The 16,882-nt window shown below is 41.5% G+C and overlaps 2 protein-coding genes across 2 annotated transcripts; one reads left to right on the top strand and one right to left on the bottom strand.

Annotated features, from left to right (window-relative positions):
- Positions 1-1,583: 1,583 nt before the first annotated feature.
- LOC115675927 (oligopeptide transporter 4-like) lies at positions 1,584-4,703 on the bottom strand. Its single transcript, XM_030598742.2, has 6 exons — positions 4,159-4,703; positions 3,836-3,933; positions 3,164-3,745; positions 2,765-3,017; positions 2,482-2,664; positions 1,584-2,360 (listed from the first exon to the last, which is right to left on the bottom strand). The coding sequence occupies exons 1-6, from the start codon at positions 4,672-4,674 to the stop codon at positions 1,734-1,736; spliced, it is 2,259 nt and encodes a 752-aa protein (XP_030454602.1). The 5' UTR covers positions 4,675-4,703; the 3' UTR covers positions 1,584-1,733.
- Positions 4,704-11,747: 7,044 nt separating this feature from the next.
- Positions 11,748-15,269, top strand: LOC115675910 (oligopeptide transporter 4-like). The gene is made up of 6 exons (XM_030598720.2): positions 11,748-12,290; positions 12,715-12,812; positions 12,903-13,484; positions 13,630-13,882; positions 13,983-14,165; positions 14,287-15,269. The coding sequence occupies exons 1-6, from the start codon at positions 11,784-11,786 to the stop codon at positions 14,911-14,913; spliced, it is 2,250 nt and encodes a 749-aa protein (XP_030454580.1). The 5' UTR covers positions 11,748-11,783; the 3' UTR covers positions 14,914-15,269.
- The last annotated feature ends 1,613 nt before the right edge of the window (positions 15,270-16,882 follow it).

The following is a 16,882-nucleotide window of genomic DNA, read 5'->3' as shown; positions in this document are numbered from 1 at the left end:
TCGACTATGGTAGACATACAAACTTCTTCTCATTACTCACTTCAAATTTGAATATACTACACAAGAGAACAACAACACAATCAATGCTCGATAATAATTTCTTTCAATTTTCAGCCTTGAAACTTCCCTCTTCAAATGGTCAATATTAAAGATGTTAAACCCTTCATTTGAGCTTGCATTGAGTCAACATCATCTAACTCGTCCATTAATGTAGGTTGAGGTTGATGTCGTCCTTCAAGTAGCTGCAAGATCACTTCTGTGGTTCGACAGGAGAATTTGTCATCAACCCATTTGAAATATTTGCACTTTGAGCCTTCTCTATACCTACCGCATCCATGGAATCTTCTCCCGGGATTTAACTGAGTCCAAGATGTTCTTCTCGGACTCGGTAACCCACAAAAACAGTAACACTCACCATCTAATTCTCTTTTTTTAATCGAATGTGAGCCGCTGCTGAAGCTTCCGCCCTCCATCTGCAAGCGCAAGTTGATAATTGGGGATTGAAGGTTCTGCTTTTCGCGGGTTAGGTATCCCGAATGTGAGCCGCTGCTGAGCTTCCGCCCTCCATCTTTCAATTTGGGGATTAGGGTTCTTATTTTGGGGAGAAGAAGCTAAATAAAACGGCGCCGTGTAGGTATGGTGAATAAAGCGGCGTCGTTTTATTGTTTGCACGCTGACTGTACTCTCCGGCGAGCCACGTCGGCTTCAAATACTAATAAAAAATTGCCATGTCAGATTTCCGACCAATCAGATCGGAATCGGCACTTAAAAGATCGTTTTTTAAATTTTTTGGCACTAAAGTGATCCAAATGAAACTTTTGGCACCAAAGTGGCCTCCGTACATAACTTTTGGCACCAATGCTGTTTTTACCCCCATGGAATAGGGACTGAGAAGTAGCGCGGGACTGATTGTAGTCAACTCCTATTCTGCCGAAACAGAAGCAACTAAGAGCAAAATCACCCTAGTCTAGCCCTGCTTTCTGTTACAATATAGTAATTGCCAAATTAAAAAAAAACAACATAAATGCTTTTTAATCTAATTTCTCTATTGGATGGATCTCCAAATCAGTCCAAATAATTATTCTCAAGTCATATGGCCAAGATAGTGGCAAATGGGGCTTTTGCCGCTAATTACCTCCATTGAATATAACGGGTTCTTTTCACATAAAAAAATAGATCTAATAAATTTACCAAAAGAAATATTAGAGATAATTGGAGATTTTATTTTATAATTTTGTTGATTATTCAAGATTGCACGTATATTGCACGAACATTGCACCATGCAATACTGTTCGTGCAATATACGTGCAATAAACGTGCAACTTATGTGCATATATTAACCTATCTTTTTTTTTCGCCCAGTATCATGCCTTCATTGGTCCTTCCGAGGAAATGCTCTCATAAGAAATATTAATTGAGTTTGTATATTCACAGCTGTATTCATCAATAACGCTAGATAGAGCATACATATATCTTTCTTTACCTAATTAATAGTTACTTCAGCACATCGGATGTTTTGGGAAATTTATAATCGAGGTATTATCGTAATGTTTTGGAAGAGGTGTGAAGTTTTGGAACTAGTCTTGTCAAAAAGGGGCTTCAATCAAACATGGACCGGTTGGATCATGCTTTGTGTTGTATCAGTTTACTACGAGCGCTTGGTTAATGAAAAGAAAGCACGCAACTTAATCCAACTAAAGGACATTCGTTGTTCTATTTGAGAGAACAAGTCGTCAAAAGACGGGGCAACCATCAACAGAAATACCCTTCGCTGTCGGGCAGGTCGCGAGCCCACAGTGCTCAGGATCGACATCAGGGTTGGAGCCCCACCAGTGCAGGTTCCGGTCCTCTATCCCGAAGGCGAAGTAAATGAAAACGGCCATGAACGCGACACCGGCATCTAGGGCAGCCGAGAGGATGTAATTGTATCTCTGCCACCATATTTTCCGGTACCTGAAAACGAAGAAGTTGAAGATCGTCCCCACTAGAATCCACGAGTTGTAGTTCAGAGCCGTCGCGGGAGGCATAGCAGCGGTGGCGCCAAGAAGGACCGGGAGATTGATGAGGGAAATCCATGACTGCTTGGGGAACGACTTGTGCAGCAACCACACCACAACTGGACCCAGCAAGCCGCCAAGGAAGAACCAATTAAGGGCCCCATAGTTCCCTTCGGAGCCAAAGATCCTCTTTGGACCCACCAAGCCCCAGATCACAGATGCGTCGAAGAAGACACGGTCGCCCGGGCATGTCCAAGGGCTGTTCGCTGGGAGGAGGTTCTTGTGGCAAATGTTGTGGATGGAGTCGAGGAGCCACCATGCCACGCCAAGGTTGATCGTACCAGCAATAATGGTTCCAATGAACTAGAACACACGAAAAGAAAAATACATGATTATTGGAATTGCTGTACTAATTTACAGGAAAGGCTGTCTCCATGGAAGCTGACTACTCATGCTCGGTTGGTACGAGGGATGGACGACATACCTGAACCAAAAACATTGACCTTGGAGGGATTTTCATGTAGTGGCCCAACTTGAAGTCACTAAGGAAGGATATTGCCTGAGCCATGCTCATGTAACCATAGGTCTTGAAGCAGACATTGGCGATCGGATGTCCGGGCAATATCACTCCCATTACGTACTCCGTGATGATATTGAGCCCCGGAGTCTGCAAAAACAATAGAATAGGCATCAGGGACTCTTTGAACAGAGAGTAACTCAGTCTGCTAAATCGATTAGATCATGGAAAACTAGATCAAGGCTTTCACCTGATTCGTGGTGGCTGTTATAATGCTGATTGGAAGGGTGAAAATGAAGGCGAGAGCAGCCGCAAAGAGCAGACCCCACCACGGCATTTGGACATCCTTTTTAAGAAGGGTACAAAGTATCAGAGAGACGATGATCGTCGCTGCGAGTAGCACGTGGAACCACCATTGCGGAATGTCTTTGTAGTTCCTCATCAGTTTCGTGTGAATATCCTCTTTTCCTTCCGAAGATGCTCGATAACGATCATATATCTCTCTAAACCGAAAATACTTACAAGTCATTAAATCATGCTATAAAAAAGAATTCCGATACAAGCAATTCATACCACACGTGGAAAGGAAAAACATCTACAAAAGCCAAGCTAATTACAGCATACATTATCTATGGAAGAGGATTTTTACCTTCCATAGAACAGGGCCACATGAGAGAGGGTCGAAGCAATAGTTGCGAATCCAAAGCCATATGTGAGCGCGAAGAACATGCTCAAATGAATCCTCCCTAGCTGCGCGTACTCTGCCTCATCTAATTGAAATTTCTTATTAACGATCAGCGAGATGTTATACTCTTGGCCTTGTGCGGTGAACAAATCCGACGAGAATATCGGGAACGTCTTGGCGTTGTACGAGTTCAACCGCCAGTAGGCGATCGGTATGACAACATACACTATCAGTGCAAAGCCAACAAAGACGTTCACTATGGCAAAGAAGGGGCATATCAGTGGACTGAACAAGAAGGAAGCCACTGCTGTCCAGTCCAAAGTGAGGGCTCCGACGCCGAGCCCGTTAAGGCCCGACCCGATCTGTTGTGCCGTGACGGAGTTAGGGAAGGCCCAGCAAACCCACGAGATGCTCGACAGGGACTGGAACAGGTACCCCGGGACCAAGTACCACAAGAAGCTAAAGACCATTGCAATCACAAAGAACTTGGCCCTCGAGACTTTGTATCCTGCCTTGTCTTCCTCCGTCTCCTTCTCGTGTAGCGTCCTGCAAATTTTTGCATATCATGAAAAGAGCTCTTTGAAATTGTATGGATTTTGGCAAATGTAACACACTCATCGGTGTGAAGCTCATTACCTGAAGAGGGAGATTTGAACGAGGGTGCTGGGCCACCACATATGCGCCGGCTCCACCACGTACTTCCTCAAAAGCCCGGCCCAACCGTACCCCAAAACCTGCCAAAATATGAAATATTAGAAAATTTCAGTTTAGCAAATATGTTTGAAAACTTGAAAATTCAAAAAAAAAAAAAGATTCACGATTAAATTCCCAAAGTTTTACGGGACTCGCAATTAAATATCATGAAAATTATATTAATATTATAATTGGTTTCCACGTCATTTATGAAAAGTTTTGTTCAGCATTGTTTTTGGACGAAGAGAGAATTAAAGAACAAGAACCTGAGTCGTTATGATGAGAATCCAGGCGGCGCCGAAGGAGATGCCCCGCCCGTAGAACGCCTTGATGATGTTGACGATCCCGACGGCGTAGGCTGTGCCGCCGCCGAAGGCGCTCCCGGCATTGGCAAAGATCGAGATCAGCACGTGTTCCTTCACGTTGAAGGGCCCCGGGTTGAGGGAGAACTCCCTGCCGCCGAGCCCCGGGAGGTGGAACTTGGCGGTCGGGAGGACGGAGGCCATGAGCCGCCCGAGCGGGAGGGTCGCCACCTGGACGGTGATCTGGGTTATGATGAGGGGCTCCCTCCGGTAGGAGAAGAACTGGTTGAGGAAGGAGAGGAGGGCGCAGGAGAAGAGGCCGAGCGTCCACATCCTGAACGTCCATACTGGCAGGTTCGGGTCATCCGTGATGGGCACCGTCAGCCGGACCTCCTCCACCGGCGAGAGCTCCGACATGTCGACGGGTGGGTCCTCCGGTGGCAGCTTGGGCGGCCCTTGGACATCCATCGCAGTCCCCATATTTTGGTGCTAGTGTTGTTGAAGAGAGGGTCGTTTGCGGAGTGAGAAAGTAGAGCAACTGAATCGGCTTTATAAAGCCTTGCTAGCAAAGAAAATAAAAGAAAAACATTCCCTTTTAACCATACTTTTTTCATCATTAAAAAACTTAATACTAAATTCCACGTGGAGTCCACACAGTCTTATTTTTTTCCGAATAAGTTAGGTAAGCAGTGATTTGGTTTGAGAATGAGAAATTTTGAGGAAGGTGGAATCCTAAGAAAAGCCATAATTCTGTCCTAATTTCGCTTAACATAGTCATTACCATCATCGTGAGCCTCATTTGTCATTTGATTCTCCTCGATGCCCATGGGGATGTGGGTATGGAGATTTCCCATTTTCATTTCCTAACATTTCACGTCACCACTCACCGGAGACATCAAAGGGTGACCATGGTACTTGCATTCTCAGCAAACAAATGAGTCGTGCCAGGCTAGCCGCTACTATCGAAAGTGACAGATTTCTTCTGCATTTTGGGGCACGGCGTTGTAATCGGGACCATTCTTTTGGTGTTGGCGGAGAAATTTCTTGTTTGGGAGCAACTCAACGAGATGAATACCATGAACTTCGCTCCATTAGCCCAATTTCGACAAAAATAATGAAACATAAAGAAATTTTGATTGGTCCTTGTCTTGGCTTTTATTGATGCGGATCCATTCACTAGAGAAGATGAGTCTCCTAAGTTGATGTGACGACGAAATTAGATTAAAGAGCATTTATATGTTTTTTTTATTTGGCAATTACTATATTGTAACAGAAAGCAATTACTATATTGTAACAGAAAGCAGCAGGCTGGACGAGGATGACTTTGCTCTTGGTCGTTTGTGTTTTAGCGGATTCCGGGGAGGGAGTTGACTACCATCTGCCTCGCTCTACTTCTCAATCCCTATTCCATGCTTTGTCTCCGCGTGTTTTCTTCCCCTTATGAACTTTCATGCACAATGAAATCTAATTTGTACATGAGACAGAAAGAAGGAATGGACTTAGATGGATTGATGCATCTTCAAGCATTCCATCAGGTGTATCGGGTCTCCACGACGTCTCGTCCGAATCTAGCGATGTGTGTGATGGGAAATTCAAAAATATTTAATCGGTCGACCTAATCTCCACGACGTCTCTCCCAAATCTAGCGATGCGCGTTGTAGGACACTTGTATATTGCACGTAAATTGCACTTTTATAGTTCGCATTTTGGTAACTTCGTGGCTACTAGCTTGTGATCTTAGATAGGTACGATCACCAAATAAAAAAAAACTCATTTTTCATGTCATCTGCAACTGCAGACCTAATACGGTTTTGAAGTAGAAAGACTTCCATACTCATTTACAATCTTAATCTTCGTTCAGTTGCTCGTAAGAGGAATATATCTGATGGAATGGTACCAAGTACATTGCAATTCAAGCTGTTATTCGCAATCTCTGGGTTTGCATTTGATCAATGATTTCGTCAAATGGCATGGTAGCACTACTGCTTTTGTTTTTTTTCCTTCTGGTATGCTCCTGAGACCTGGTGCTTGGAACTGTATTAGGAAGGCCGGCACAGATGAAGTCAACTGTTCTTTGTAATCGTAACATAGATCATCTCTTCCCGAAAGTCCGTGCTCTTGATTCAAGTACTATAAGTTTTTTGCCGACAACAATTTCGTTTGTTTCGGAATGTACATCGACGAAATGTGTCGCGTTGAAGAGAATCCAATCATTGCAAGCTATTTAACACACTTGAACCATTGAGCAGTAGTACTATTCTACTTTAGTTCACGAAGAATCTGCCATCATCTCCTGATCTGATTCATCCTCTCATACTTTGAGACAGATAGAGAGGGTCAAGTTAGGCTTCCACGGATCAACCTTCAGATTGTCGGCGCATGCAAAATTGAAAAAAATAAAGAAGACTTCGGGGAAAGAACACTAGACGTGCCAAAACTTGTGTACGGCGCTCACTTTAGTGCCAAATTTTTTTCGGATCACTTTAATGAGCAGGCGAAAACTTTTTAGCACTAAAGTGAGGACCGCTCTTAGTAATATACGAAACGAAAATTATAAGATGCGAGAAATGGATGAATACCGTGCTTTCCTTTAAGGTGGGACAAGAGCACTGGAGATCTTTTTGAGGATGATCCGCTCTGGCCTGAAGCCTGATCTTTTCACGTTTTCATGTGTCTTGACTTTATTCAGTAAATTGGTAGAACTAGAGCAAGGGGAGCAGATTCAAGCGCAGGCTGCTATCAAAACCGGGTTTTTATCAGATGTGACGATGGGAACTGCCCTGGTTAACATGTGCAGTAAATGTGGGAGCATTAGAAGAGCGAGTAAAGCTTTTGTGGAGATGTCTACCAGAACTTTGACATCATGGACTACCATACCATGATCACAAATTTTGCCCCTTCACGGTAAAACTCAGCAAGCCCGGCAACCCTTTGAGGACATGAGACTTGTGGGTGTCAGACCCAATCAAAATTCATTTTATGAGATAAGTATGCTAGAAGTCTTAAAACTTATCACGAAAGTATAATCAGTCCTAACACTTTCAAAAAAGTGCAATCAAGTCCTAAAATCTTTTCCTAACAAGATATGACATTGATCTTTTCCCCATCTTCAGCACAAGATGAATATTTCTTGAAGTGTATATATCAAAACAAGATATGATCTTGATTTTGTCCTCATCTTCAGCACAGGATACGATCTTTTCCTCATCTTCAGCACAAGTATGAATATCTCTTGAAGTGTATATATAAAGAGACTCACTTTGTAAAATAGTGTAAGGCAGGAAAGGATCAATACTAAAAACTACTCTTTCACATTTCTCACCTCTGCAATCTATTTATTTTCCTGCTATCTCTTTAATCACATTTTATCATATTCTCTGTCAAACTTGTTCGGGTGGTTTTGGGCATCTCTTACCAAAAGCTAGTTCAAAGGTGAGACTTTCCCTCATACTTGTAAACTGACTAACAACCCATTCCATAACCGATATGGAATAACCCCAATGATCTCCTCTTCACACATTAGGCTATGGGTCCGAGCAACGACAACCCCTATCTTTCTCACGTGGCAGTTGGGTCTAGACTTGTTGGTAACTTAAACTCTAATACCATGTGAGAGGAAAAATTAATTATTGTATTATTCAGTAGAGTTCAATATATATACATCAAAATAAACCTTAAAGGTCCTAAAGACCACTTTACCCTTCATACTTCTAACATTTGCCATGAAAATACAATCGAGTCCTAAAACTTTCAAAAAATGCAATTGAGTCCTAAAACTTGTCAAATTGATCCAAACAAGTTCTTCTGTTGATTACACTTTTTGAAAGTTTTAGGACTCAACTGCACTTTGTGATAAGTTTTAGGACTTAATTGCAGCTTTTAAAAGTTTTAGGACTCAATTATATTTTTGTAACAAATTTTAGGACTTCCAATGTACTTATCGCTACTTTTATTGGCATCCTCGCGGCTTGTGGTCATACTCTAATGGTAGATGAGGCCCTGACCTACTTTGAGATGATGCAGAAGGAATATAGAATTAAGCCTGTGATGGACCACTTTGAGTTGCTGGTTGACATGTTTGTGATGTCGGATAGGTTAGGCGCGGCGTTTGATTTAATCAAGAAAATGGAATATGAGCCGAATAAGTTTATCTGGTTGGCTTTAATTACTGGAGCTAGAATTCAAGGAAATCCGGAATTAGGGCTTTATGCAGCCGAGCAGTTAATCAAGCTAGAGCCAAGAGACACTGAGACTTGCGTATCATTATTGAGGATGTATGGAGCAGCAGAGAGGTGGATGGACATGTCGAATGTGGAAAAACTGATGAGGGAGGATCAGTCCTGTCCTGGTAATAATAATTTGGGGATGCGCATACTGTTGGAAGACTTGCTTGGCCAAGCAAAGACACTTGGATATGAATTTTTGGGGAGTTCAGAGCTAATGGATAACGAGGACGCAAATGGATCCTCTAGGAATTCACCAGATCGAAGAATCTACTCTTGCTTTTGGATTATCGAACACACCAACTGCGGCACGGGAAAAGTGTTAGAAAAATCCTAAACCTATTTCAGTTGAATCAATTTAGTTCTTAACCTTTTAATGGTGCCAATTTAATTATAAACATTTTGATGTAGTGCTAATTCAGTTCTTCCGGTTAATTTTGGCCCAATATTACTGACGTGGACATCGGTTGGCTTATGTGGTACAGCATTTGCTGACGTAGATAATTTTTACTAATGTTTTGATATTTTTTATTTTTTATTGTTATTTCTATTTTTTTCCTTTTTGTCTTTCTTTTCTTTTTGCCCTTTCCTTTTCCTTTTTTCCGGTGACCGATCCCCGGCCACAGGCAATGGCAAGGCGAGTTGGCCTTCCCTGGGCGAGGATCGCCGTCACCTGCCACAGGCGAGGCCTGGCCACACGAGGGCAAGCCCCGACGAGAGCTCCCCTTGCTAGATCTGGCTTGGGCAAGGCCAAATCCAAGAAATACATAAACTCGAGAGATAGATGAATTAAATAGATACACGAATCCAAGAGATACATGAATTAATGGGATACATAAACTAACGAGATACATGAACTGAAGAGATACATTTCGTTTTGCTCACATTCATTTATCTAATAATCCACCATAATTACAACGGTATGTAGATATTTAAAGCCTTGCATAACAATCTATTAGAAATATAAGGATGCTGGCTTTAGAATAACTCAGAAATGGCCATATGCTTCTCTTGGATAGAGTGACTGACTGAGAACCTAACCTGCACAAATTGTAATTAAACCTTTTTGTTTGTTCCACTTTTTGAACATGATTCTATTGTCCGTGCTTCAATATTATATCTATTTTTATATGTAAAAGCAAGCTACATATTTGATGGGAGATACTTAATGGCAAGATCCGCTTTTATATAGAACATATACAATTAGTAATTATACCATTTTCTTTTGGTAAATATATCAGATCTATTTTTTATATATGAAAAAAAAATCCTTTGTATTCAATGGAGGTAATTAGTGGCAAAAGCCCACTTTCCCACTATTTTAGCCATGTGGCTTGGTATAGAGTTGAGGAATGCGAACAGATGAAGGTAATTATTAGACCTTCTTGTTTTGGTGGATATTAGATCTATATTCTTATGTGAGAAAACAATTTACATATTTAATGAAGGCGTTTGATGGCAAAAATCATTTTCGTATTGAACCTATACAAGCAGAAATTAGACATTATTCCATTGGTAGATATTCGATCTACTTTTATACATAAAAAGAAACATGCATATAAAAATACTTTCTTACACGAGAATCAAACTTCTCCGAATAATATGCTTTTCATATTCAAAAAGAGAAGTTCTCGACGATGATTTAGTTGATATTACATCCCGGGGCCTTCCATGAACCAATTGGGAATTAATCGTTGTAATGGGTCATGGATTGTCCAACTTTTGAGCACATGTTCTTGCATGCAAAACAAAAACGTTCAAAATTAAGGATTGTAATTGTCTCTTGTTTGATTCATCAGCCTTCAAATGCTGAACATCGATGATTCTCTTATAAGAATTGGTGATTCTCTTTGCCTTTTGCGGGAGTTTCCTTCCACAGGAGGTTGGCATAGTTACCTAGCAATGAAATGGTACAAAATCATATGTGAGCTGGCTGAGGCTATGGTAAGCTATCTCCGTTAAGAAAATGATCAAAATCGACATCTGACAAATTGACCGCCAATCTTTTGTTGGTAAGATTGAATCAATTTCAAATGGGAATCGATACTTTCAAATTTCCTGTAATACCCATCATTAAATTTGAACGTTGTGTAGATTAAAATTTTTGAATTTTCTATAACGCGCATCACCAGATTTAGATAAACTGTCGTGGAGATCTGAACGATCGATTATAATTTTCAAATTTCCGATAACTCACATCACTAAATTTGGAGGAGACATCGTGGAACGCTTGTGGATATGCATAATCCATTTAGTCCAATCGTTCTTTTACAAATTAGATTTTATCATGCATGAAAATTTAGAGGGGAAGAAAACACACAAAGACAAAGCATAGAAGAGAGACTGAGAACTAAAATGGAGCTCATTGTGAATTGCTCTCTCCGCGAATTCTGCCAAAATAGAAGCAACTAAGCCTATGTTTATTTCACGAAAAATATAATTTGAAAAATATTTTTCTAAATAATGACCGTTTGTAAGGAAAGAGTAGGACCAACAAACATGTTACCTTTCAATTAACTTTAAATTCCTACAAAGTAATTATAGTTTCCATATTCGTGTGGTCAATTAAATTTTGGGTGTGTGTCTTTGCTATATATTATGGGTGACTTGTCGTAGATTAAAGTTCGCTTTTAATCTTTACATTCTCAAACTTTGTCGTCGATTAAATTTCGGCATAATTTGCGTATGTTTGGTTTGTTTGAAGTGCTAATCGTCGATTAAATTCTGACATAGTTTGCATACGTTTGACTCCGTTTGAAGTGTTTACGTTCTCAGACTTTGCCGTCGATTAAATTCTGATTAGTTTGTGTATGTTCAGTTCTGTTTTAAGTGAAGTTACCGATTCTCTTGTCTATTTGTGATATTTCCTGTCCGGAGTCGCCACTGAACATTTCTCCTTTTATCTAATACGATATGATTCCTATTCTTATTATAGGAAATATTAATTTCATTAAAAATTTTGGGCGATACCTTCGGGGTAGAATTTGCCTAATATGGAGAGGGGATCTCCATATACCCGCATCCCCATGGGCATCAGAATCGAGGCTAATGAGGATGACTATGATTAAGGGAAATTGGGACAGAATTATTGCTTTCGTAGGATATCACCTTTCTTAAAATTTCTCATTCTCATCCAAAAGTAATTGCTTACCAAACTTGTTAACAAAAAATAATGAAAAGTTTTTCATTTTCCAAATTTGGACTCCACCTGGAATTTAGTATCAAATTTTTTTAATGATAAGAAAAGAAATTGTTTTAAGGGAAATTCTTTATTATTATCTTTGCTAAAAAGGCTTTATATAGAGGATTCAGTTTGCTCCGCTTCCTCACTCCACACAAAACCTCTCTTCAACACTCGCACCAGCGATGGATGTACAAGGGCCGGCCAAGCTGCTGCCACCGGAGGATCCACCCATCGACGAGTCGGAGCTCTCTCCGGTGGAGGAGGTCCGGCTGACGGTGCCCAACACCGACGACCCGAACCTGCCGGTATGGACGTTCCGGATGTGGACGCTGGGCCTCGTCTCCTGCGCCCTCCTCTCCTTCCTCAACCAGTTCTTCTCCTACCGGAGGGAGCCCCTCGTCATAACCCAGATCACCGTCCAGGTGGCGACCCTCCCGCTTGGACGGCTCATGGCCTCGGTCCTCCCGACCGCCAAGTTCCGCCTCCCGGGGCTCGGCAGCAGGGAGTTCTCGCTCAACCCGGGGCCCTTCAACGTGAAGGAACACGTGCTGATCTCGATCTTCGCCAATGCCGGCTGCGCCTTCGGTAGCGGCTCGGCCTACGCCGTCGGGATCGTCAACATCATCAAGGCGTTCTACGGGCGGGGCATCTCCTTCGGCGCCGCCTGGATTCTCATCATCACTACTCAGGTTCTTGTTCCTTAATTCTCTCTTCGCCGTTTAGACAATGCCGAACAAAACTCTTTATGAATGACGTGAAATCTAATTATAATATTAATATAATTTTCATGATTTTTATTGCGAGTCTCGTAAAAATTTGGGAATTTATTCTTGAATCTCAATTGGCGATAGTTATTTTCTTAGTAATTTGGATACACAATAGATTTTTGTTAGATGTGATTCGGAAGAGTCATCATATCTATCAAATTATAGATCAAGTCTATCATATTTAGAGTTTTTTTTTTCAAATTTATGATTATTTTATTTATGCAAAAGACTCGAAAGATTCCAAAAGGTAGGACAATGTAATTTCTTTTCTTTCTTTTTTGTTTTCAAGTTTTCAAACATATTTGCTAAACTGAAATTTTCTAATTTTTCATATATATTTTGGCAGGTTTTGGGGTACGGTTGGGCCGGGCTCTTGAGGAAGTACGTGGTGGAGCCAGCGCATATGTGGTGGCCCAGCACCCTCGTTCAAATCTCCCTCTTCAGGTAAGGTGCTTCACACCGATGAGTGTGTTACATTTGCCAAAATCCATGCAATTTCACAGAGCTCTTTTCATGATATGCAAAAATTTGCAGGACGCTACACGAGAAGGAGACGGAGGAAGACAAGGCAGGATACAAAGTCTCAAGGGCCAAGTTCTTTATGATTGCAATGGTCATTAGCTTCCTGTGGTACTTGGTCCCGGGGTACTTGTTTCAGTCCCTGTCGAGCATCTCGTGGGTTTGCTGGGCCTTCCCTAACTCCGTCATGGCGCAACAGATCGGGTCGGGCCTTAACGGGCTCGGCGTCGGAGCCCTCACCTTGGACTGGTCAGCGGTGGCTTCCTTCTTGTTCAGTCCACTGATATGCCCCTTCTTTGCCATTCTGAATGTCTTTGTTGGCTTTGCACTGATCATGTATGTTGTCATACCGATCGCCTACTGGGGGTTGAACTCATACAATGCCAAGACGTTCCCGATATTCTCGTCGGATTTGTTCACGGCGCAAGGGCAAGAGTATAACATCACGCTGATCGTTAATAAGAACTTTCAACTGGATGAGGTGGAGTACGCGAAGCTTGGGAGGATTCATTTGAGCATGTTCTTCGCTCTCACGTATGGCTTTGGATTTGCAACTATTGCTTCTACCCTCTCTCATGTGGCCCTGTTCTATGGAAGGTAAAAATCCTCTTCCATAGATAATGTGTGTTGTAATTAGCTTGGCTTTTGTAGATGTTTTTCCTTTCCACGTGTGATATGAATTGCTTGTATCGGAATTCTTTTTATAGCATGATTTAATGACTTGTAAGAATTTTCGGTTTAGAGAGATATATGATCGTTATCGAGCATCTTCGGAAGGAAAAGAGGATATTCACACGAAACTGATGAGGAACTACAAAGACATTCCGCAATGGTGGTTCCACGTGCTACTTGTAGTGACGATCATCGTCTCTCTGATACTCTGTACCGTTCTTAAAAAGGATGTCCAAATGCCGTGGTGGGGTCTGCTCTTTGCGGCGGCTCTCGCCTTCATTTTCACCCTTCCAATCAGCATTATAACAGCCACCACGAATCAGGTGAAAGCCATAATCTAGTTTTCCATGATTTAATCGATTTAGCAGACTGGGCTGCTCTCTGTTCAAAGAGTCCCTAATGCCTATTCTATTGTTTTTGCAGACTCCGGGGCTCAATATCATCACGGAGTACATAATGGGAGTGATATTGCCCGGACATCCGATCGCCAATGTCTGTTTCAAGACTTATGGTTACATGAGCATGGCTCAGGCAATATCTTTCCTTAGTGACTTCAAGTTGGGCCACTACATGAAAATCCCTCCAAGGTCAATGTTTTTGGTTCAGGTATGTCGTCCATCCCTCGTACCAACCGAGCATGAATAGTCAGCTTCCATGGAGACAGCCTTTCCTGTAAATTAGTACAGCTATTCCAATAATCATGTATTTTTCTTTTCACCTGTTTTAGTTCATTGGAACCATTATTGCTGGTACGATCAACCTTGGTGTGGCATGGTGGCTCCTCGACTCCATCCACAACATTTGCCACAAGAACCTCCTCCCAGCGAACAGCCCTTGGACATGCCCTGGCGACCGTGTCTTCTTCGATGCATCTGTGATCTGGGGCTTAGTAGGCCCGAAGAGGATCTTTGGCTCTGAAGGAGTATATGGGGCCCTTAATTGGTTCTTCCTTGGCGGCTTGCTGGGTCCGGTTGCGGTGTGGTTGCTGCACAAGTCGTTCCCCAAGCAGTCGTGGATTCCCCTTGTCAATCTCCCGGTCCTTCTTGGCGCCACCGCTGGTATGCCTCCAGCGACGGCTCTGAACTACAACTCGTGGATTATCATGGGGACGATCTTCAACTTCTTTGTTTTTAGGTACCGGAAGAGGTGGTGGCAGAGGTACAATTACATCCTCTCGGCTGCCCTAGATGCTGGAGTTGCATTCATGGCTGTTTTCATTTACTTTGCCTTCGGGATAGAGGACCGGAACCTGCACTGGTGGGGCTCCAACCCAGATGTCGATCCCGAGCACTGCGGGCTCGCAACCTGCCCAACAAAGAAGGGTATTTCTGTAGATGGTTGCCCCGTCTTTTGACGAGTTATGCTCTTGAATAGAACTATGAATGTCCTTACAAACAGCTGCAGCATCCATCTCAATGCACAAATTCCTCCGTTGTTGCTCCCTTGCTAGCTGAACAGAATGCCAACCAGCAAGACCATCTTGATAATGCCAGGCTCTAGGGCTTTTCAATCCACCTTGTTTTTATCCTTTCCTTTGTTTAGGTATAGGGGCTTTTCCTTGAAATAGGTTTCCATGTGAACCAGGCAGTGTAAGCATTATTCTTTCTCAACAAAGCTTGTTTTCTGATTTGGACCCGAAGCCTGGCAATGTAAATAAATTTTCTTTAAAGTCCTAAGTTGAGGATAGTAAAGTGATTCATGTATTATATATATATATATATATATATATATATATATATATATAATTAAGATATGCACAATCAAAAAGAGGTATATGTTCAATATTGAGAGAGACAAATAATCAACATAATTATGAAATTATAAGAAAAATTTTCCTAGTTATCTTTAACAAGAGAAATCAAGGAATCATCAACAAAGAATAAACACAAAAGCACATGATAATCTCTCTTAAGCCTCCCATTGAACATGGACATCAGTTTATCTTGGTAGTCATTTCTTATTTCACCTTTTGGATCGAGGCACCAAACATCCTACAACACTAGGTAAGGAGAAAGAAGATCTCCTTTGCCTATTCTCCCTTGCCTAATTCCTCTAGTTGGATTAAATTGCGTGCTTTTTTTTAATCAATCGAGAGCTCATAGGAAATTGATCTAACTTATCTAATCGGTCCATGTTTGATTGAAGCCCCTTTTTGACAAGACTAGTTCCAAAATTTTGCACCTCTTCCAATACACTACAAGTAGTACCACGACTAAAAACTTCGCAAAACATCTGATGTTCTGAAGTAACTGGGGACTAGGTAAAGAAAAAATAAATAAATATAATGCATGATCTTGGCGTCATTGATGAACAGAGCTATGAATATACAAACTCAGTTATAATTTCTTATGAGATCATTTCTTCAGAAGGACCGACGAAGGCATGATATTGAGCGAAAATAGAAGGATATGTCAATATATGGTCTATGTGTTATAGTTCGCATTTTGGTAACTTCATGGCTACTTGCTTGTGATCTCAGATAGGTACCATCACCAAATGAAAGAACTCATTTTTCATGTCATCTGCGACTATAAACCTTATACGGTTTTGAGGTAGAAAGACTTCCATATTCATTTCCAATCTTAATCTTCGTTCAGTTGCTCGTTAGAGGAATGAACTCATGAGGCCTAAACAAATATGGTGCTTGGAACTGTATAAGGAAGGCCGGAACAGATGAAGTCGTTATTCTTCGTAGCCGACATCATTTCTTCTCGAAAGACTGCGCTCTTAATTCAAACATTATAAGTTTTGCCAACAGCAATTTCGACGATTTCAGAAGTAAGTCCAAATCCTATATCCTTATATCTTTTGAAACTTATTGGGCTATATATGCTGGGCCCAAAAATTAATGGCCCATGTTTAGAGAGCTTACCACTCACTCACGCTATAAGTACGAGGTAACGAAGCCCTAAGCTAATTGTACTTATCCCTCTCATTATGTACGCTAATCTAATGTGATCATCTAGGCATCGTCCCGATGGAAAACCCGTAAGGACTTGTTTTCCTTGCAGTGCGCACGTCCATTTTGCTCGAACGCCCTCAACCCGCACAGACCAACCTAGATGAAATCACACGCCATGACAAATAAAAAGGTTAATATCACGAAAAACTCCAAATTAATTTTTTGACTATAAAAAATACCAAATTTGTACACCTATAATAAATTTACACCAAACTAATCTTTTGACCATCAAAAATCCCGAAATAGTACATTAGTGACAAATTTACCATCCGTTAATTTCCGTTAAACTAATATATATGTGACAAACGGAGGGTAAAACCTCAAACTGATATACCCGTCAATTGTCATGTGTCATCCAACA

Source organism: Syzygium oleosum, unplaced genomic scaffold, assembly GCF_021117445.2.
Source record: "Syzygium oleosum isolate NSW1041296 unplaced genomic scaffold, Sole_v2.1 Sole_v2.13, whole genome shotgun sequence".
Taxonomy (NCBI): domain Eukaryota; kingdom Viridiplantae; phylum Streptophyta; class Magnoliopsida; order Myrtales; family Myrtaceae; genus Syzygium; species Syzygium oleosum.
Note: the sequence above shows the minus strand (reverse complement) of the source record. Positions and strands in the feature narration are given on the sequence as shown.

Coding starts and splice junctions, on each gene's coding strand:
- LOC115675927 (XM_030598742.2), bottom strand. CDS start 4,674: ATGGGGACTGCGATGGATGTCCAAGGGCCGCCCAAGCTGCCACCGGAG. Junction 3,018..3,163: donor GTGGCCCTGTTCTATGGAAG/GTAAAAATCCTC, acceptor TTTTCGGTTTAG/AGAGATATATGATCGTTATC. Junction 2,361..2,481: donor GGTCAATGTTTTTGGTTCAG/GTATGTCGTCCA, acceptor CGTGTGTTCTAG/TTCATTGGAACCATTATTGC.
- LOC115675910 (XM_030598720.2), top strand. CDS start 11,784: ATGGATGTACAAGGGCCGGCCAAGCTGCTGCCACCGGAGGATCCACCC. Junction 12,813..12,902: donor GTTCAAATCTCCCTCTTCAG/GTAAGGTGCTTC, acceptor AAAAATTTGCAG/GACGCTACACGAGAAGGAGA. Junction 13,485..13,629: donor GTGGCCCTGTTCTATGGAAG/GTAAAAATCCTC, acceptor TTTTCGGTTTAG/AGAGATATATGATCGTTATC.